This window comes from Desmodus rotundus, chromosome 10 (genome assembly GCF_022682495.2).
Source record: "Desmodus rotundus isolate HL8 chromosome 10, HLdesRot8A.1, whole genome shotgun sequence".
Classification (NCBI taxonomy): Eukaryota; Metazoa; Chordata; class Mammalia; order Chiroptera; family Phyllostomidae; genus Desmodus; species Desmodus rotundus.
The window spans coordinates 18,139,882-18,161,342 of record NC_071396.1 but is presented as its reverse complement, the minus strand read 5'-3'; the positions used below and the strand labels follow the sequence as shown (position 1 = coordinate 18,161,342).

Genomic DNA, 21,461 nt, shown 5'->3' with positions numbered 1-21,461 from the left:
TCTGGTTTTCAAAAGGCAGTGTTTTACTGCATAGTAATGGAGTTATTAGCCACCGTTTTATGTCAAAGTGTTCATCGTGTTCCTTCTCAGTTAAATCTCACTTTTGCCTTTAGGTACGGGATATGAGATAATCTTCTAACATTATTTTTTCCCCATTTTTATTATTTTATTTTTAAGTATACTTCATTGTTGTGATATTACAGTTTTCCCAATTTTCTCCTCCCCTTTACTCCCCCTCCGCCCTGCACCACCCCTCCATCCAGCATTCTCACCCCTTAGTTCATGTCTGTGGGTTGTACATACAAGTTCTTTGGCTTCTCTGTTTCCTATACTACTCTTATATATGTAATAAATATAAAATTTTGTTGAATACACGTACATATACACAGCTTCTGTAGCCCTCGTAGACGGTCCTTTCCACAGCTCGTTCGCTCTTCCAGGGGCTTCAAGGACCTGGACTTGGACACGCCGTCCATTGAGAAGCGGTTCGCCTACAGTTTCCTTCAGCAGCTCATCCGCTACGTGGACGAGGCCCATCAGTACATCCTGGAGTTCGGTGGGTACCACAGTCCCGCTGGCAGCCCGGCCATCACCAGCGTCCACACCATTGGAGTGTAGGACAGCACAGCCCACCCCCACCAACCCCGTGTCCAGTGCGCTGGTGGCTCAGACACTTTCCGCCAGCCTGGTACTGACCACAGTCTAACACTCAGTGGGCAGATGTGCTGTAGGGATGGCCGTATTTTGAGAACTCAAAGTCTAACATAACTCCATCTTGTAAAGTTCATTGGCATTGATTTCTCACTTTGAAAGATACACTGGACGGACATCAGAATTTAAGGTACAGTCACATCTTTCCTTATGGAATCAAGTGCTCTGCCCTTAAAATAACCTAAAAACTCAAGGGATTCCTGAGATTTCTAGGCAACATAAAGGCCTTGCATGTAGCCTCTGCAGGGACGCCTGTTCACGGTCCAGTTTCTGCAGCGCGGAGCCGTTTATTATCCTCTGGGATAAAGTGCAGGGTTTCTGCCCATCTGGCCTCGTGCCACCTGAGTTTGAGAGAAATCCTGATTCTAAATCTCACATTCAGAACATTTCCTGATGCCACTGCCTCTCATTTCTGCCGTTTCCTGTGCCATCAGCACAGTTGGATTCTGACCCTAGGGTTGGTCCTTCACCCCTCCCGTCAGGCCGCCTCTGGAAGACGAGTGTTCTTCTGCCGGTGATGTTAAGTTTTCTTTTCCACTCCTAAGGTTGGTTTGTGTCTTAATGCTCATTATTCCTGTTTTCAACATGTTTTCTCAGCACCCGCAGTCCTAGATCCCTGAGCAACAAGCACACCGTCATCCCGCCCCTGCTCACCAAGGGCGCTGGGCCCCTGCTTTCAGAGGAGCCGTGGTTTGGGGCCCAGCATCAGATCAAAGTTCACACAAATGGCAGCTCTGGTGTTTTCCTGTTTCTGGCCTCCCATATCCTGAGTGTGATTGAAGACTTTCCAGTTGGTCATTGTTCTCTTTTTAAAAAATTATTCATAAAAATATTAAAAAACTTCAGCACAGTTGGCACACAACATTACATTAGTTTCAGGTGTACAGCTCAGAGGTGAGACGTTTGTAGAACTTGCGAAGTGACCCCCCACTGAGCCTAGTGCCCGCCTGGCCCCGCCCACAGTATTGCTGACTGTTCCCCCTGCTGGACTTTCCGCCCCTGTGACTGGCTTTGTAACTATTTATGAAGTTTTATGACTATTTATAAGTGTAAATGTAATTTGTGCTTATTAATCTCTTTACTTTTTTTGATCAGTATTCTGTTTAAGAATCTCCCTGCCTTTCAACTTCCCTTAGTCTAAAAGTTGTACTTTTCTGTCTTATTAACCATTGATCAAAAAAGCTGTTTATGCAACCTAATTTATAATATGTAATCTCTTTGTAATTCAAACAATGATATGTTTTGAAAATATGATTTAGGAGTCATTCTGACAAGTAGCCAAAGTAGTCTGAATTAATGAAATTTAACCAAAGAACAAAAATGACCCGTGGCAAAGTTTTGAAGCTGCTTTGCACAAAGTTAAATATTAAGAGGCCTCTTCCACACTTAAAAGCCCCTGATGTCAGTGGCTGCTCTGGGAGCCTTCTCGTCGTCAAGTGAGGGAGTGGAGGCCGGGCGAGTGAGCCTTTGGCGGATTGTTGGTGGTTTGCAGGCTCACCCGCTCAGCACACTTCTTCCTTCCATGGGGAGAAGGTGAGGCTAGATTCACAGAGACAGCAAAACAGGCCTTATCCACTGCTGACGGTCCGTGGACCTTTCCGCAGGCTGTGCCCGGGAAGTCGGTCCAAGAGAGAACTGTCAGAGGAGCGGTGGGGCTGGGGTCGGCCGCACCACCACCGGTTTCCCTCTCATAGTTACTGCACTGGGAACTTCTGCAGCGCCTCTCCTGGTCCTGGCTGTCCTCTCCGTGCATCGGCCGTGTGTCGGTTCTCAGACGCAGGCCGATGGCGACAGTGGGGGTGTGCACATGCCGCCTTCTAATTTTCGTGTTTTATCACGGCTCAGATTCTCTCCAGATCTTTCCACATTTGGACATGCGCATCTTTGCTCAAGTGTATAATGAAAGGAGAGATTTTTCCTGTTTAATTCGTTGAAATGTTAGCATATTTAACTATGTACAAAATTCTGTCTTGACAGATTTTGTATGAGAAAGTTCCTTATATGGACCCAGCCATTTCGGGTGACAAGCTTCAGAGAGATTTAGTGCAAAAGTGACAACAAAAATGAAATTAGCAAGTCTTAAAAGCCATTTTTTAAAAATTCATGGGAAGAACATTGTTACGATATTTCAAAATATTGTCTAAATTCTGTAAAAATTATCCTGAACATATGTCTAAGATTTAATAATGTATATCTCAAATTGTTTGATTTCTATTTGCAAAAGAACTTTTTCGAGCAAGTCAGCCTGATTCTTAAAAACCTGGAGGCTGGCTTCCACATTTTACTGAAACCTTGCTTCTGAATTGTTCAGCTCCCCCGTATGTCCTGCACATCCTCACTGTTCTCGTGGTCCATCATTACCTCTCGTGTGTGCGTGAAGCCCCCTCTGTGAGCACAGAGCGGGGAGGAAAGGCCATCTTCTAAGCCAGATGCCTCACCAAGGTCCATCCGCTCTGAACCTCACAGTTGTTTTCTGAATCCCAGGGAAAACATGGGTGTTTGCTTTGCTTAAGGAAGGTGCTCAGCTCGCACCTGCTGCTCTCAGCCCAGCTGCCAGGCTGTCCTGCTGAGACGGGCATTTTTCCTGAGTTCTGTTCCAGTTTGCACGTCCGCACCCAAGAGATGTGGAGTTGCACCCGGGAGCGAGCCTGTGCTCATCATCACCATGCAGCCAGGCTCTGCTCAGGAGCCCTTTAACTCTTGGCTCTTTGTTTAAATCTCTTTCATTTATTACATTGCCAACATGAGCCTTTGTGGTTTTGGTTGGCTGCTTAGGCTCAGTTTGGTGGGATGGCACATCGAGCAGTGTGTTCTAAACTTTGCATTTGGGGGTGAACATCTGATAATGTTTGAAGTGCAACATGTTCCTGAAAATTCTCTCCTGTCTGCAGATGGCGGCAGCAGAAGCAAAGGACAGCATTTCCCTTACGAACAAGAAATCAAGTTCTTTGCTAAAGTACAGTATACAGTCTTTCTTGTATTTGCTTCAATGTTTGCTTATAAGACATACTGTTAGCTCTCAGCCTGTGGTCGGAATGCATTTCTCGGTAGCTGTGGCTTCTCCTGCGAGCTGACCTTGTGTGGCACCAACTGCTGCATGAACCCTGGGGGCGATTTTTCCAGCAACTCACTGCCCTCCATGCCTCAGCTCGCAAATGACTTACTTCTGTACGAAGGCTGATTCAGAGTTCTCTTTTTCTGACTTTATCATGTAACAGAAGAAAAATATGTGTTTCTTAATATTTGAATGTTGTTAACGATTTAAAATTTTTAGATGAGCATCTCTTTCATGGAGAGGAAGAGCACTAGCTAATTGATGAGCAGGCACATGATACAGGCCTGTACAGAAGAATCTTTACTGTGGGACCTCCATCCTCCTTGCCGTAGGGTGGGCGAGCTGAGGCTCCGAGACGGCCGGTTGTTCGGGTGCAGAGTGCATCCAGTTGGCGCCATTCCTCCTGGTGAACGCAGCTTAACTAGAGCTTGCGACCTGCCTGGGGCAGGGTGACTCTTTCAGCCAGTCGGGAAGGTTGCGGAGTTGGTCACAATGTTTCCATGTGGGTGTGTTGACTCAGAGTGTACCCCGTGCCTGGTCTGCCAGGTGTCAGACGGTGTCCTGGGGCGTCCCTGTCCCCAACTCACAGGGCCTTGGGTGCTTTCCTGTGGGTAGTGTGTCGCAGTTAACTCACAGACCTCGTGATTTCTGCCAGTTACCTTTCAAAGTGCTTGTGTTTGGCGATTATTAGAGATCCTTTGCAAAAGGGCTTATTATTTTGATTCACTTGTATTTGGCTTATGTTACATGTTTTTAGAGTTGTGCCCTTTATGTTGAGGGCAACTTCTCTGGTCTTTCCTTCCACTCAGCGTAGCATGCAAAGTCTGTGGGAGGTGTCTCACGTGGACTCTGAGCTGCACTTTGCTCGTCAGCACTTCTACTAGGATTCGGTCCCCTTGACACCCAGTCGTCAGGAGTGCTGAACTCATGGCCTCTAGTCATATTTAAAAATACTTCTGGTATTGTGTTGCCCTTATACACAGCACTCTAGCGACTTTCTTTGCAGGTGCCTAATGTGGCCTAGTTTTTACTGGTCTGTGATTCATTCATTCATGCATTTATTGAGTGCCCCTTATATGCCAGTCCCTAAGTTCAGGCAGTGTCACAACTTTCTAGGAAGAGCACCCAAACTTACACATCCCAATAGTATATAAATACGCTGTCTACATTGTGGGAAGAATGCAGTTGGATAGACTTGAGTCGAACCACTGGCAACACCAGTTATCTTACTTTTTTTGTTTACTTACTCGACAAGTATTTGTCTACTGGTGGCCAGGTGCCCAAGAAAGCCCGAGGTACTGGTGATTCCTGATGGCCACCCCAGAGGCCAGGAGAGGGCTGTAACAGGAGACCAACGCAGAGATGGCTCTCGTTCGCTTGTGCCACATGGACTCTTAGGGGAGAACTAACCCCTCATCACTCAGACAACATGTAACATTGCAAAGGTGTTACCAGAGCAGAGAGTGTGGAGGCTGACTGAGGAGTGGGCGAAGGCTTATCTGACGGAGAACCCTGGAGCGAGGCCGGCAGGAGGGCGCAGAGCTGTCACAGGCATGCGGGAAGAGCATTCCAGACAGAGGGGATGGTGAGCGCAGAGCCCATGTGGGAAATGGCAGGCAGGCTCTGAGGGTGGCCTGGTGAGAGCACGGTGGAGCTGGTCAAGTGGCCATGTGACTTTTGAGTCAGTCACAGCCTTGGCCCATATCAGTGTGCCGCCTGTGGAGAAAGGGCGAGGCCCCCACCGCACCGAGGCCGCACAGGGCGAGCTGTGTAGCAGGGGCCAGCTGCAGTCCTCACACTGCACCGCCTGGTGTGAGATTATGGAGAATGGCTCATTTTGATAAAATGTTAAAAATAATTTCAGACAGCTGACAATTTAGCGTTTTCCCCATAATTATCCCCCTCTACCCCCCCAACACACAGGGACTAGAAAGGCAGGGTGACGTGTGTGAGCCAGCCTTGGGCACTGTGCTGGCTGGTCGCGGGTGCCGGGGGCCTGCTGCATGTGGACGGGACTCTGCCTCCGTGTCCACTCCCCACAAATTCCTCTGTGCAGACCTGTCTTCTTTTCCTTCCTTGCAGGTTGTTCTGCCTTTAATTGATCAGTATTTCAAAAACCATCGTTTGTACTTCTTGTCTGCAGCGAGCAGACCGCTCTGCTCTGGAGGACATGCCTCAAACAAGGAAAAAGAAATGGTGACGAGGTAAACGGCTGTAGAGCAAAGACCCTTTGCACTGGGGAGGGAGCACCGGGGACCTGAAGGGGCTGTGTGCAGGGTGCTGCCCCCTGCCCTCCCTGCCCTTTGGAACCAGGTTCTCATGGGGACGGTCTCTGCAGGTTGATCCATGTGACCTAGACATTGAGATTCCTTGTATTTGCTGCTGAAGGGAAAGCAGAGTGGAAGGAATAAAGTGCCCGATGTGGAATTCACAGGCGGAGGCTGGCGAGGCGCCCTGTGTTAGGATGTGTGAGAGACTGTGCTTCTCACAGTAATTCACTAAAATCCCTTTGAGTCTCATATTTTCCACAGCCTTAATTTTTTAGGAGGGTGAAATCCCATTTACAGAAATTATAATTTTAAATACTAAAAAAATAATGTCCACTCGGGAGAAAATGAAGTGAAAGTCCCCCTTTCCCTACTCAAGATGGCATGTTAGCAATGCTTCCTCGGTTTTGTTTCAGTCTGAGGACTCTTCATAGGTTTATCTGTGGGTTTTCTGGTGAGTCCAAGCTTGATTCCTCAGAATTCTGCCAGAACGTTTACAAAAGAGAGTCTGTGATGGGTGAGCCTTCCTCGGCCTTGTCACAGGGGCAGGAGGCCGTGCCGAGCTCTGAGATCGTGTCTGAAAAACCGTTCTGTGAAAGCGAGTCACCTCTACACAGCAGACACAGGCTTTCCTCGGGCTGGACGTTAGTGATATGCTGACGGGCAGGGTAGTGGCAGCCTGCTGGATAGAATGAGATGGGATCGAACACCAGGGGGTGAAAAGAAGGATTTCTGCATCACGGAACCTTGGGAATGAGGACTGGAATGGAATTTTAAGTTCATCTCTTTACTGTGATACAGGATTGCAATAAGATGAAAATGTCCCCAAACTTCATCAAAAAATAACCATCCTGTGAAGCTGGTAGACCTGGTTGTAGTAAAGATACCAGGGAACCATCCGAGGGGCATCCCGCACACCTCGAAGGGCCCTCCTCCAGCCCAGGATGCAGCGCCCCCAGAGGCGGGGCGGGGAGTGAGAGCAGGGCACCATCTTCCCGTTGACCTCATGTACCAGGGCTGCCGCCCAGCGGCCGCATCCCCTGGGCCCGCCAGCCTTTGTAACGGGAAGTTTGTTCCCAGGGGGCATCAGTCACTTGGATGCCACTCAGGGACATAAATGAAGAGAAAATACAATCAGAGGGTGTAGGAAGAATACAAAGAGCGTTGTCCACATTCTGCTTCTCACACCTGCTGTTCTGTGTTTTGTCGCCTCCGTTCAGTTCTCGGTCCGACTCAGCTTCCATCGCTGGCTGGGCCCCTCGTGGAGCGAGTCACAACAGCATCACAGTTGGGGTTATCTGGGCAAACACAGGCTATGTAGGTTCACTGTGGGGCGTTTGCCATTGATAGTGACTGCCAGAATAAGGTATCTTCTTTCTCCCTTCTTTTTAATTTTTTAATTATATTTTCATTTCATTCAGTAGTACTAAGAAGCTGTTGAGGTGGGAAAACAGGGAGAGAGACCAGCTGGGCCTGGCCAGTTGAGAGAGGGCCGCCCGGTGCTGCAGGTTCAGGGCCGGGCTGTTGGTCACTCTGTGTCACTAGACCACCAGGACACTTCAGAAGAGCTAGTTTGGAGAAGAAGGCTCTGGATTGGGTTGGGTGCCTAACGGCTCTTGACAGGGCATCGGCTGGGGCTATCCAGCAGAAGACTGGGACTACGAGTTTGCTGCAAGTGGAGAGATCAGGGCGAGAAATGACTTTTTGGGGGATTATCTTTACTCATGAAGTGCTTGAGGCTCTGAGAATAGATGACAAAAAAATGGGGGGAGAAGCAAAAAGGTCTAAATTCCCAAACGTGGAGATTTACTGTGGGGTAGGGGACTGAGCAGTGGGTGTTTGGAGAGCGCAGAGGACAGTCAGCGGCGGGAGGGGACAGAATCCAGAGTGTCACAAGGTTGAAACGTCAGTGACGCTGCCAGCGAGAGCTCTCCATGTGGGATGCGCAGGGTTTGCTGGTGGGGGTCCTGAGTGCTCGGAGGGAGTGTTCATGGGTGTGGAGCGGGCGTCGGGGCTGCGGAAGGATCCCTGCCTGTGAATCCTTAGGACGTTAGTCACGAGGGGATGTGGAGAAAGGGACCACGGCATCATGGAAGTGTTTTTAGAGAAACTGTGGGCCGGAGCTCCTAACACTCGAACCATATAGTCTGTACGAACTCACACAGGGAAGGTGGACAGCATGAGAGGACCCAGCTTTCCCTACACCAGTATTTCTTGCCGGTGGCACATCTGTTACTGTCAGGAGCAGCTGATATTGTGAGAAGTTGTTTTTCTCTGACAGGTTGTCAGATGTTAAAGGTGACCCCACAGAATGGGGTATGGAGCAGTTCTGTTAACATCACAGCAAGAGATCCTAGGTCGAGGTTAATTGGGTAAAACACAATGCCTGCACTATAAAGTCAGCTTCATCTCAGGTGTCACCTGGATGCCAGAGAGCGCCCACTAGTGGTAGGTAAAGGTACCACTTCAGTTAGGCTGGAGCACAGGGACTCCACTGAGTGCACTTCTAAGAGGTCACTGCTCCCCTTACCCTGAGGCAGACCCTTGTGGAGTCAGCATGCGTGTAGCTTGGTGGGTGAGGGCACCTGGAGGAAGTTGCTCTTGTTTTATTGTCTTTTTTGTTCAAATACTGCAACTCAGGGGGCTAATGTCATTATAATCTTCTGTCTGCCTGAGTAGATCATTGTTTTTAAAACTTGTAGCTTGGAAGAGATTTCCCAAGACCTCACCTTCACTTAGGCATTTGTAGGTGGAGGTTTTCTTGGAAGAGCTACACTGTGCCCTGTATAGTTTTCATCAATACAGTTACCCCATGTTGCTATCGAAGAGAGAGAGGATGGCCAGAACTTTCCATAGAAGAGGTCAGCATCACAAATAGGGTTTCCTGTCTCCTTTCGGCCATCCTGTCGCGAATGGCTGCCTCCCTGCACACAGTCTGCACCTGGTGCGGAGGAGGGTACATCTGCACATTGCTGGTGATGTGTGTGGCCAGAGAGGATGGTGGCGTGGGGGTCAGCCTGAAGCTGCCACGGTGCTTGGGGAAGTCAGGCTGAGTGGGGGTGCGCCGTTGAGGTCCACATTCAAGGTGAGAGCTTTGGTCAGTTCTGGCTGTGCAGAGCCAATGATCTCTGACAGTTCTACCGCAGAGGGGTACAGTGTAGGAAGAGGTGAAGATAGCGTCAGTTGTAACATGGGAAGTTAAAGGTTATAGCAGAGACTCGGAAGTGGCCCAGGCCGAGGCTGGGAGGGATCTCTCTCAGCCTAGTTTGGGAGGGACAGAGGAGCTCTGCATGTCAGAGAAGGCTTCGTGGAGTAAACACGTCCTGAGCTGAGCGCGGCGGGGTTAGGTGGGAGTGCAGCACGGAAGTGAGTGAGGGGTACTCCTGAGAAGAGGGACCTAGGGGGATCCCTCCTGACCGGCCCCGGGTGACAGGACGGGGTACTTGCCCAGGTTCTGGGGTCTGACCTGAGAGTCGGGGTGCTGCAGTGGTCTTCTGCCAAATGGAGGCCACCGTGTTTGTGTCCTCCCTCCGCTGACTGCTAGGGAGGACACAGGGGCCCAGGAATGGCACTGCAGGAGGTGGGAAGTTGACGCGTGCTCCACTCACGCCTTCATGCCGGAAGCCCTCTGGGACAGCTTCCTCTGAGTGGTGCCAGGCGCTCGAATCCCGTCCCTATGCCACGGTGTCCAGAGTTCCTGGATGCTGCGCGGATGTGTCGGGGGTGGGAGGTTGGGAAGAAGAAACACTGAAACGTAACGTGACACTTCATGCCCAAAGCACCATACTTCTTTCATTAAATATTGTCTGTAAAAACACATTCTAGAATTTCAGTGGTACATTTGGACAAATAAAATGAAGTATTTTCCTCTGTTTTTTCAGTAGTTACAACTACTGAACGTACTCTTATGGGGTTCATAGAGATTGCTTTTATATTAATTAGCTTTGCTTTCAGTTTTTTTTTTTTTTGGTTTCTTTACTTATAATATGTGCTTTTTAACCATGTTTGTTAAAGATACGCACTCAAAGACTCTTTCTTTAGTACCGTTACTTCATATTCTGCTCAGAGAATTGATACTTTCTGCGTGACATCGTGTTGCTTTTTCTGGCTCATAGATCAGCTGTTTATTTTTCTTTCTTCTTCTTTTTTTATTTTATTTTAATTTCCCTGTCTTTTCTACCTCCCCTCCCCCTTCCCCTTTCCTCTTTTGTTTTTCTTTTGTCTTCAGCCTGTTCTGCAAACTCGGAGTTCTTGTCAGGCATAGGATTTCACTGTTTGGTAAGGAGACCCTTGAACACACCCCGGCATGGCCCTCACTGGTTTCCTTTGCCGTCCGCACTGTGTTGTGTGCTGCTGCATGAGCGCACGTGTGCCCTTGCATGAGCGCCCGTGTGCCCTTGCATGTGCTTGTCCTAGGCCAACACAGGTCCGCCCGCTTGTGTGTAAGCAGCGTGAAACTGAAGGCGGGGAGTTTTTATGCTCGTCTGAAGTACATTTGAAAATCTAAACGTTATACTATTGAAGAGCAAATGAATGGAAATGGCAGCTTCTGCCATATGTTATTTCAGAGGGCACAGCGAAACTGGGGCCTAGAACTTGTGTTTGGTTCCTGCTGGTAGATTAAATGATAAGCTCTCACATGTGAAAGCACTGTAGCTGCACTTACAGTTTAATGCCTTTGGCTACAGGTCTGCATGTCGACTGCATTTCAGACATTGGAGCTTCAGAGTAGACGCAGGGAGACTGAGGACTGCAGTTACAAAGGGGCTTCCTAGGACTTCTCCCCCCGTAGTCAGTGTTTTTGGTCTCTGAATTCACATAACTGAAGTCCATGCTCCGAGCACCCGCTTCCACGAGCCACAGGAGGCCCTGCTGGGGGCCGCAGGGCACTGTGGCCACAGGCAGAGCGTGTGGGGCTGCCCTGCATCTGCTGTCAGAAACCAGCACAGCAGACGTTTGCCCTGTGCTCTGTAGGCTTCGAGACAGGGTTGCGGTAATTCCAGTGCGGAAACGTTGGATGTAATGGAAAAGATGCTGTAAGTTTAGTTGCATTTACAGGAAGATCTAAGGGTTAAGTCAGTTCTGTAAAGGCACAGGGAGTAAACTGAGGAGTGTGTGTGTGTGTACATATATATCTGCATGGATACATATGAACACACACACACACACACACAAATAACCTGTAAGTTCTAAGCATTACATTTTTTGAGAAATGATACTTTCTGAATATAATTACTTGATGATGTATTTGGTCTCCAATATTAGTATATTCAATATTTGGTGCTCTTAAATTTAGCAATTAAATGTTATATTTCATATAAAGTGAGTTTTTGCATTAATGTTTCAGTTATCAAAAATCAATGTGGAAATTATTTTCTTTTTTTAAAGATTTCATTTATTTATTTATGTTTAGAGAGAGGTGAAGGGAGGGAAAGAGAGGGAGGGAAACATTGATTGGCTGCCTCTCACACACCCCTAACTGGGTATCTGGCCCACAACCCAGGCGTGTGCCCTGATCGAAATCGAACCAGTGATGTTTCAGTTTGCAGGGCGATGCCCAATCCACTCAGCCACACCGGCCAGGGCTAGAAATTATTTTCTGAATAGTTTCCAGTTCACTGACTTTTGCTTGAGTTCTCTTCAACAGAAAAAAATTTCTATGAAAAAGTTCAGGCAGAGTGTTCATGAGGAGTTTCAACCTTCTCGTAACGACAGTGGAGTCCAGCATCTCTGTCTGCCCTCAGGGAGTGCGCTGTCGGGTGGAGCTCCACAGGGATGCTATTCCTCGGCTGCACTTTTTGCACTCTTACCAGTGAGCATCATATTTGTGTTGTGCTGCTTCTAGCTTCTTACATGTTGGAAACTCTTGGTTTCCTATGTCATGTCCCCCTATAGTTTCCTTTTAATAATTCTGAAGTGTTCCATACATGCAGCGAAGTACACAAATCTTTAGGACAGCCTGATGCTATAGGGTGATGAAATGTTACCTGCGTTTACACCCACTTGCTCAGGCCACGACAGAGAACGTTTCTGGGATCCCTGAAGCCTCCTGTGTACCTTTCCCCAAACCCTCAAAAAAGGAACTCTACGCAGACTTCCATTACCATGGATTAGTTCTGATTGTTCTTTAACTTTTTTTCCTTTTGAATATATACCTATCAGGAGAGAGAATTGGACTTTTAACATTCATTCCATCTCTGTAATTTTGATATTCCTTTTAGGTGTTGCATTTTAAATCCCTTAGCACTTAAATGCTATTTTTAAAATCTTTAACAGGAACTTAATGGAGAGCTACCTTGTACCTTTTCTTCAGCGTCATATCTTTGTGAATTCTTTATATTATTCTAGCATCTGTTACTATTATTTCAAATTTGCTTTGGGATTTTCCTGTAAAATAACACAAACTTCAAGAGGCCTTTATTAATCAAACATGCTCCAACAGAGACATGTCCAATTATCAGAACCTTTAAGGCACGTGAACTTGAGACGATATAGTTAAAACCTGGCTTCAGACACTCCCCTGGTGTCCTGGAGAGAACAGTGTGGCCTTGAAACGGAAATTCTAGGTGCCGAGTCCTACCTGTGAACTAAACCAATTGAATGATGCGGACAAGGACTTCCTGTCTCCGAACCGTTTTTTTAAAAGCTTTTGAACTAGGTTAGAATAACAGGTGTATCAGTCTTAGAGCTCCAGTGCGTGTTTCTGTCTCATGCCGGACAGTACACTCAGCATGTTGTGTGAGCGGCCAGCTTTAGCCCGCACACACCAGCTGTCCCTCGTCACCTGAGAGTGGGGTGGACAAAGAAACCCCCAGGCTCGGTGTCTGCAGGCAGAGTGAGTGGTGGGAAGAGTCACAGTGAGCCGAAACGTGTCAGGAAAGCGCAGGTGAGGTGACGAGAGCTTTGTGACACCGCAGGGGACAGACCTTGTCGTGGTGGCGGCACTGCAGGGAGCTAGTCTGAACACTTGCCCTAGTTGGGCACTAGGTGGTAGTGATATCTCCACACCTTGTCTGGAGTGAAGGATTTTTCTGATTTATAAAGTGAGGAATCCCAACACTTGGACTTAATCCATCTGTGTGTATCTTTAATCTAAATATTTCCTAGCCTTTGAAGCACATTCTCGAGAATTAGAGAGATTTATAGTGTTTTTATGCCTCAGATAGTCCTTTTGAGGTGTTTCATGCAATCATTTGATATTAGAAAAAGGTGAGGTTTAGAAAGGGGCGACAAGCCATATATTCCCTGCAGAACAGTAAGGAGTTCTTGGGTTTCCATTAAGATACTTGATGGGGAAAGTGAAGGAGAAAATGGCATTTTGTTTATGTGTAGGCTTGCCTCTGGAAGTCTGAAATGCCCTCTAGTGACGTAAGTCCCTGCGCTCTTGTCTTTTGGGGACTCCTTCTGGGCCCAGACAGGACCCAGCGGGAAGGACCCTGGTTTCCCGCTTTCGGGATCCATGCTGACTGAGGAACTGGTGCGGCCATCCCCCCCACTCCCACTTTTCCCCCTTTTGCTACGTGAAGTTCCGATTCCCGACTTCAGGCAGGGAGAGACCACACAGACCCAGCATGACAGCCCAGTGCAGCCCCTCCGAGGCTGTCGGAGCAGCGAGGGCAGCAGCAGCACACACAGGTTTGCCTGTGAGACCACATCTAGGCCTCGCTGGCCCTCGTTTTCCACGTTACTGCGGTGAAGCCTCTGTGCCCGCTGCCACGTGCAAGGCGTTCTCACAGGCTGGGGGGACTCGAAAGGGTTTCCTGGTGGGCCATCGTGCCTCCGCCCCCACCAGGCCAGCCCAAGGCTGTCAGGCCCGCAGTCCCTGGGGATACCAGCCATTCTCTCTGCCCCCCTGCTGAACCTTCTGAACGGGGCTCCTCCCAGCCCCGTCTTACCTAGGACACAGTCCCCATGTCGTATCCCTCCAGTGGCTTCCCATTTCTTTAGAATCAAGGTCAGAATTCTCCGTCTGGCCATGGGAGTGTTTTGTGAGGTCCCTGTGGGCCTCTGTCCGCATTTCCCAGCAAGCTCTTGCTCACTGTGCTTCAGCCGAAGGGGCCTTTCTTTGCTTCCTGCTCAGGGTCCCTGCAGGTACTGGCATTGCTGATGGCCACAGGGTCCCCCTAGCATTCACCTTGCCAGCCTCTCATCCTCACCACTGCTCCTCCTTCAGAGTTCAGCCTAAATACTCCACTCCCACCTCCCGACGTTACTCCTGCTGTTGGGGCGCTCTCAGAGCTCCTGCACCAGCCCTGCCCCTCTCCCATGCAGTGGCCAGAGCAGCATCGCCTTCCGGCACCAATCGCTCAGCTCTCTGAGGGCTCATTGCTGTATCCTCGGTGCCAGCAGGGGGTCTGACACACAGTAGGCCTTTTATAAGTCTCTGATGACTGAGTGAATGACCCACCCAGGGCCTACCTTCCAGAAGCCTACACCTACCTAAGAGATAAGTGAGCGGATGTCTGCAAGGAGAAGTGTGCTCTCAATTTGAAATTTTCTTACGTTCATGAGTGACCCAAACTTAACATTTTTTGCTTGTGGTTATTAAGAAAAATGTAGTATCCACATGATTACCTTACAATTTAGGATCATGTTATTCAGGTTCCTTAAGCAATCTGTGAAAATGCACAAGGACCGTACACCGACCCAGAAGGATGCGTAATCAGTGACCGTTCCAGCAGGATAATTGTACTCCACCTGCCGTGATCCTTTCTGTCCGAGGAGCGATGTGAGAAGACTGACACTCAAAATAGTTACCGTTTGGGGAGCTTTTCTACTTTCCCATCTTCTGGTGAATTTTTTAAATCATATTAGAGAGAGATTAAATTGTCCAGAGATTCCCCAGAGTTACTGGAGAAGTTCCAAATTTAATAACAGAGAGACTTCTAGAAATGCCTGGAAAAAGCAAGCATTCTGTAACATAATGAGCATCGTGCTCCAGTATTTCTTTTGATTCGACCTTAAATGACTCTGGAAGTCAGCGTGTCACGTCTTTAATTCGGCTTTAGTGTCAGCTGCAGAGCATTGAACAAGATGAGTGTTCTGGGTCGAAATGAAGCACTCGTGCTTGTTGAGTGTGTGTTTCTTTCTCCAAGGTGAGTGTGTCCAATTTAAACCGGGCATAAATCTTAGTGTTATGTGTGCAAGAGTTTTAATAGCCAAGTAATACAATCAGTTCTATCAGTCGGTATCTCTCCTTGATTAAGCAGTTGGCAGACTAAGTTGATGTTGCTCCTTCCGTATCTGCTGCCGAAACCTGTGCGTGTGTTCCCACGAGAGAATTGGAGAACTCGTGTACATCTGTGTCATCCCTAAAACATTCAGTTGTGCTTGTGCTCACTGTCGTAGGGCACACAGGCTGAGAGGACAGTCATTAAAGTGCGGTGGCTCAGGACGGGGCTCGCCTGAGGGTGGAGTTCCCCTGTGCTGAGGATGTCTGTTCCTCCAGGCATGCTGCTGCTCCGGACCATGTGACTGCCCCCAGGGGACAGCGATGGCCTTTCCTTAACTTAGACGTCCTGTAGTTTACGACAGTATACGTGGCAAAGACGAGTTTCCTGGACTTGTTTTATATCTTTATAAAAGTAACCCAATTCCTAGGTAGAGGCAGAAACATCAGATTCAGACACGCTAATGAAAATAATGTCAGAAGATAGTATTACAGCGATACAGGTATTTCTTTAATTTGAGCATATTAGTATGAGAGACTTTCCTTACTTGGGGCCAATGAATAAATGTGTAATTATCAGAAATATGTTGTCAGTTTAACCAAAACATCTCAGTGAGTTAAGGAATTGGTAATTTTATTTCTATCAGTGCCACAGATTCCAGAGGTGATAAAGTCATTGGCACTCTTCAGGTTCTCTCGATTGCCTCATCATTTTGAGAGAAATTATATTTAGCCTAACTTTACTTTACACTGTTAATAGGGGTTCTGCCAAGGTTAACCACTATCGGAGAGGAGAATGTCGTGAGGCACTGTGCAGAGCCGTGCAGGAGGAGGGGGCAGGAAGAAAACTCGGAGCACCTGCTCCTCCTCTGCCTGGGAGGGGGCCACACTCCGGTGATCCTCAGTAGGTCAGGCTGCAAAACAGGAGCAGCACAGAGCACTCAGATTCTGGATGGTACTGCAAACTCCTGAGTGTTGCAAACCTTGTGTTAAAAACCACTGAAAACCACAAGCCAATTTGGGATTAAAATGCAAAAAGATATTTTGACTCTGACAGCTTTAACATCGTTACTTTTATTTAGAGACTGGTGGTGTTTTACACGTGTCGGTGCCGTGCTTGCCACCTGCGGTTGTTCGATCCGAGGCCGGCTGGGAGTGTCACTCACACACTCAGTCCCTCACAGGGAGCCAAACACAGTCTTCAGGACAGACGGGTTTCAATCCGTCACCGTCTCTCTCCCTAGGTGATTAGGAGCTGTGTTTGAAGACAAGGGAAGTAGTTTGGACCTTGAGAAAGCATGAGCTTAAAAGTATCAAACTTTGTTTTTTTTTTTTTACACTATTTAGAGCAGTTAAGCAAGTACATACAGTTAATACATAAAAATATAATCATCACTTGAAAATGTTAGCATTTTACTACCCTTTTTGCTGCTCTTCCTGCTCCTATTAAGTGATGCTTCTGAACGGCGGTGTGGCTAGCCTTCAGAAGGGCATTATTTAGATGGTTCTTATTTAATTAAAAACCTTCCTACATGTTGTATTTTTTTTCAAGAATAACCGTTGTTTAGCTGTCTACCTGTCAAGTAGATGGTTTCTCTTGGCCTGCACCATAAAGAGTTGATATTTAGCTAATACTTTTTCTGCATCCTTGGGGTCCTTGACTGCCGTTTTCCACATTGAGATGGTCCCACGCAAAGTCGTGCTGTGTCCCATGTGGAGAACGCCGAAATGTGTGGACTCACGGAGCTTACAGTTTCAGACTTTAACTATCACAGAAATCTGACGCTCACCAGACACGTTTTCATTTGACGCACCGAACATGTCTGCCCCTGGTGATTTAACCGAGTGCCTGCCCTGTGCCAAACACTGGCCTAGGTGCTGGGCCACGTCATGGACCAAAGCAAACAGAAATCCCTCCTCACAAGCCACCCGGCGGGAAGAGGGCCTGGCTGGCTCTGCACAAGTACTGCTCGTTTATACAGACAGCGAAGGGAGAGGGGGACGGACTGTGAGTTTGAAGAGAGTTGGGGCCAGCCTCCCTGCCTGGTGCTCAGTAACAGCTTGCCTGAGCCTCATCCCTGATGTCTGTGAACCCTTCCTCCCGGGCCTTCCCTCACTTCTTCTGTGCTGCACCGTCCTTACCTTTTACCCTCCAGGCATTCCAGGCCCTGGGGCCTTTTTTCAGTGATGTATATACACGCTCATGCTGGCTGCTTTCATGTAGGCCCAGGACTTTAAAAATTACCTCTGTGTGTAAGGTGCCCAAATTTATAGCTCCCCCAGGATCTCTTCTCTGCACTGCAGATTTTTCTATCAGTTGCCTGCTTGGAGATAACCTGGGGGCCGCAGAGGACACGACCCCGACCCCCTTCCCAGTCTGCTGGTCTCTTGTCTCTGCACATTACTGAGCCCCATCCCCATCTGCCCACCGCTCACACGACTGCTCTCCGAAACCATCTTGGAGTTGTTCTTGTCTCCTGGCCCCCTCGCCTCCCACTGAATCCATAAGGAAAAACTTAAAAATCTGGTCTTAATGTCGTCACTGCTGAGAGTCTGATCCAAGTCCACCTCCATCAGCCCTCTGACTCCACCGCAGCAGCTTCCTAACTCGGGTCTGCTCTTGCTCTTCCAGTTTTGCATGTTGGAACCTCATCCAATATCAATCAGATTCCAATCCATTTAAAACCTAAGAATGTCTTTCAGTTGCAATTAAAAAAGATACCCAGAGCTATTGCTCTGACAGCCAGGCTCGGGGACGTCCTGCCTGCTCTGGCAGGCATCGCCTCTTCCCAGAGTCCAGCACCAGCCTCCTTTGTTGACACCCTTGCCTAGTCTTCTGTGTGTGAGCCTTCGCATGTGCGCTGCCTCCGCCCAGGCCTCCCCCAAGGAGGCCTCATGCACAGTGGGGGCCCTCATGCACGGGTTCGCTCATCCGCCATGACTTCTTTGGGGGACGGCCTCAGGACCTCTCCCCTGAAACTCTATCCCTACGTCCTGCTACGTATTTTTACTGTGGCCTGATGTCACGTATGAATTTTCATTAATTGTTTGCTCTCTGTATTCCTCGTTAAAATGCAAGTAGCTTAATAACTGCTTTGCTTACTACTTGAAGTTTGAGAGTGCCTAGTATTTAACATGTGTTTATTGAGCGGATGAATAATTGAGTGAGTACTACTTTCAGGGACTACAGTACAAGCCCTGTGATCGCCACCAGCCAATATCTGGGACATAAAAAATTCTGCCCTTCTGCTGGTTTTGTCTTCATTATCACCAGAAGCTCTGCGATACAAAGCACAAGATGAATGGACCTTCTCTTAAAGAACTCAGGGTCCCATCGATGAGTGCCTTACTTTACTTCTTATTTGTGTCAAGCCACAAAACTGGCTTACTGGCACTCTAAAGCATATTAACGTCCATGTGTACTTATTTCATTCATTTTATGTTTTTGTGTATAAAGAATATAACATACTCAAATATATTAAAATCTTACATTCAAGTAGGAGTTATTAACCTCAGGTCTAGGAAATGATGTTACATAGTGAACACACACACATACACACGTGTACACATTGTGAATGGAATGTAGAATGAAGAAGCCATAATGTCAGACTACATTGTGAGTGGCCAGTCCCTTTGTGACTTTGGGCTTGCTTTTCTGTGTGTGTGTGTGTGTGTGGTAATTGTATAATTCATATTTCTGCCAACTAAAATGAGTGAATTTCAACTTTCAAGAAGAGTCATCCTCATTTCAAATATCTCGTGAGGGTAGAATTAAAGCTTTCTGGCTTCTGATGCTTTTTTACACGATAGCTTGGTGCTTCTTTTTCACCAAAGACCAATAACATTCAGGCAAATTAATTCATCTGAATGCAGTGGAATGCAATTAGAAAGCAGAGACACTTGGGGTAATTAAAATGGGATTAAATTTTTTAAAGTTTTAGCCTGCCTCATCTTATGAAGGCTATGAGCTGACTTAGAGAGCTGTCACACAATGTGAATTAAAGCTGGGATGAGCTGGTGTGGGGAGGCTGCGCTCGAAGAATTTGGTTAAACCCTTGTCCCCGGCGCATTGCTTTGGACGCTTCCTGAGTTTTGTCAGCCCCTTGGCCTGACCTGCTTCACTGCTTCCCCACGTACGTTCGCATTTCCACTCATAGCAGAAGAACTGCATGGTTTTAAACTTGATTAGCAAACATTTTTTCATTGAGTTATTATTATTGAGTTGTTCTGTGGACTAATTTTTGAAACACAAATATTAATAGAACAGAAGAACACCCACAAATTCTCAGGGGAATTCACACAGCATTCTTTGTTCCTCTTTAGGAAATGATGCAACATCGATTGTCAACTGCCTGCACATTCTGGGCCAGACTTTGGATGCGAGGTACTGGATATGTTTTTATCTGAATCGATGAGTGTAATAATGACAGGAGAGAGTAGTCAAATGGACCTACTGGCTTGATTTTACTCTTTGGAGTATAATGACTTTAGGTGAAAAGAAAACCTTTTGTAAATTGCTAATACAATGACATTTTATTATTTTTATGATCGTATATAAATGGTTACTTAAATTTCAAGTAATTTTTGTAGCAACTTGGCACCTAACTAGGGACTGAACTGGGAACATGTCCTGCGAGGTAAAAATGGCACTTCCAACCTGAAGGGTCAGGTCAGTCGCCGCGTGAGGTGGGGCTCCACGTCTGTAGTGATGGTTAGTTTTACAGGAAAGGAGGGATTCACTCCCAGTTTACAGACGAGTCGAGTCCAGCTTGACATCGCCCAGGGAGGGTGGCAGCAGAGCCGTTCCCAAGTCTTTCTGCGCTGCCCTGCTCTCCACCTGCCCGCAGATCCCACACGTGTGCACCGAAGGCACCATCAGCCCACTTAGCATGACCGGTCCAGCCTCCAAGACGCAGCATTAAATTCAGTTATTTCCAAGGGTAAATCTAAATAAAAGTTTCCGAATGTCTTAAAACTAAGTTTTATTATCAAGGATACTAAATAAAAGTTTCCAGAATAATAGTATCAAGCTCCACAATACTCTTGGACTTTCCATTTTTGTGTTTAAAATTTTATTTGGGGTGTTTTGTATAAAAATGAAGAAAGGAGATGGCATTACCCATCTTCAGGTTTTGCTGGAAGTTGCGCCAGTAGAGTGTCTGTTTAGTGTTCAGCCTTCAGAGGCCGATTGTGGAAAGGCCCATCACTACCCTTAAAGCACAGATAGCGACATTATGCGGTGACTTGGTTTAGTTGCCGTTAAATGTTTCTTTCAGAGGCCACTGCCTCAGAAACATTCCCATTTCATTTGGATTTGGGGTAACTAAACTGGCTCAGAAGCTGCGTTTGGTTAGTTGTAAGATAAGTATGGGCAACATTTCTGCTGGCGGAAACAGAAGGCGTTAGCCCTGCCCTTTGCTCTGAGGTCCTAATTAAGTTGACTGCGGAGGAGTTTAGGAACAGGGATGAACCTACTGAGCAGACCGGCTGAGTCTGAAGTGTGCTGGCAGACTGTTAGAGTGGATGCTGTGCAGAAAGCCCGTTGGCCGTGGCCCGAGGCTCACTAGCCTTGCGCGCCCCATGCCCCCCCTACCCCCCCATTCCTCCCAGGACGGTCATGAAGACGGGCCTGGAGAGCGTGAAGAGCGCCCTCCGGGCGTTCCTGGACAGCGCCGCAGAGGACCTGGAGCAGACGCTGGAGAACCTGAAGCAGGGCCAGTTTGCCCACACCCGCCACCAGCCCAGGGGCGTCACCCAGATCATCAACTACACCACGGTGGCACTGCTGCCCGTGCTGTCCTCGCTGTTTGAGCACATCGGCCAGCACCAGTTTGGAGAAGACCTGATACGTATGTGACTCTGGTCCTTAGAGGGGGGTTACCGGGTGGCGCTGTCTGACGCTGGGAAAGCCGCGTCTGGGTTACTCAGACTTGGCTCAGACACTGGAGTGCTGGTTTGCAGAATGTTCTAGGTTGACAAGTGAATCACAGAACCGTTCTTACAGGGGTGGGTCACTAAATCCCTGGACAGTCTCCTCCACACTGGCCAAGTCCAAGGTCCAAAGCTGACTATTTCTGCGTGGTCTCTTTCTGCGGCCGCTTTCTAACGTGCTGTGGCCACGGGACAGACAGCGTGAAAGTTCTCAGCTTAGTTCCCAGTCGATGCAGATTGTTCCCAAAGGCCGCACCGCCAACAGGCCTGAAGGCTGCCGAGACAGAAAGCGTGTCCGTGTCCCAGTCACTGGCTGCCTGGGGTGGCG

The 21,461-nt window shown here is 47.9% G+C and overlaps 1 protein-coding gene across 7 annotated transcripts in view; it reads left to right on the top strand.

Moving 5' to 3' along the window:
• RYR2 (ryanodine receptor 2) overlaps positions 1–21,461 on the top strand; it is a 522,347-nt gene that overhangs the window by 391,470 nt on the left and 109,416 nt on the right. For all 7 annotated transcript variants that reach the window (XM_071219601.1, XM_071219596.1, XM_071219600.1 and 4 more), the window contains exons 60-65: positions 441–556; positions 3,603–3,667; positions 5,849–5,970; positions 10,262–10,311; positions 19,526–19,586; positions 20,813–21,051. In XM_071219601.1, coding sequence (XP_071075702.1) covers positions 441–556; positions 3,603–3,667; positions 5,849–5,970; positions 10,262–10,311; positions 19,526–19,586; positions 20,813–21,051 — 653 coding nt within the window. The remainder of the gene's footprint in view (positions 1–440; positions 557–3,602; positions 3,668–5,848; positions 5,971–10,261; positions 10,312–19,525; positions 19,587–20,812; positions 21,052–21,461) is intronic.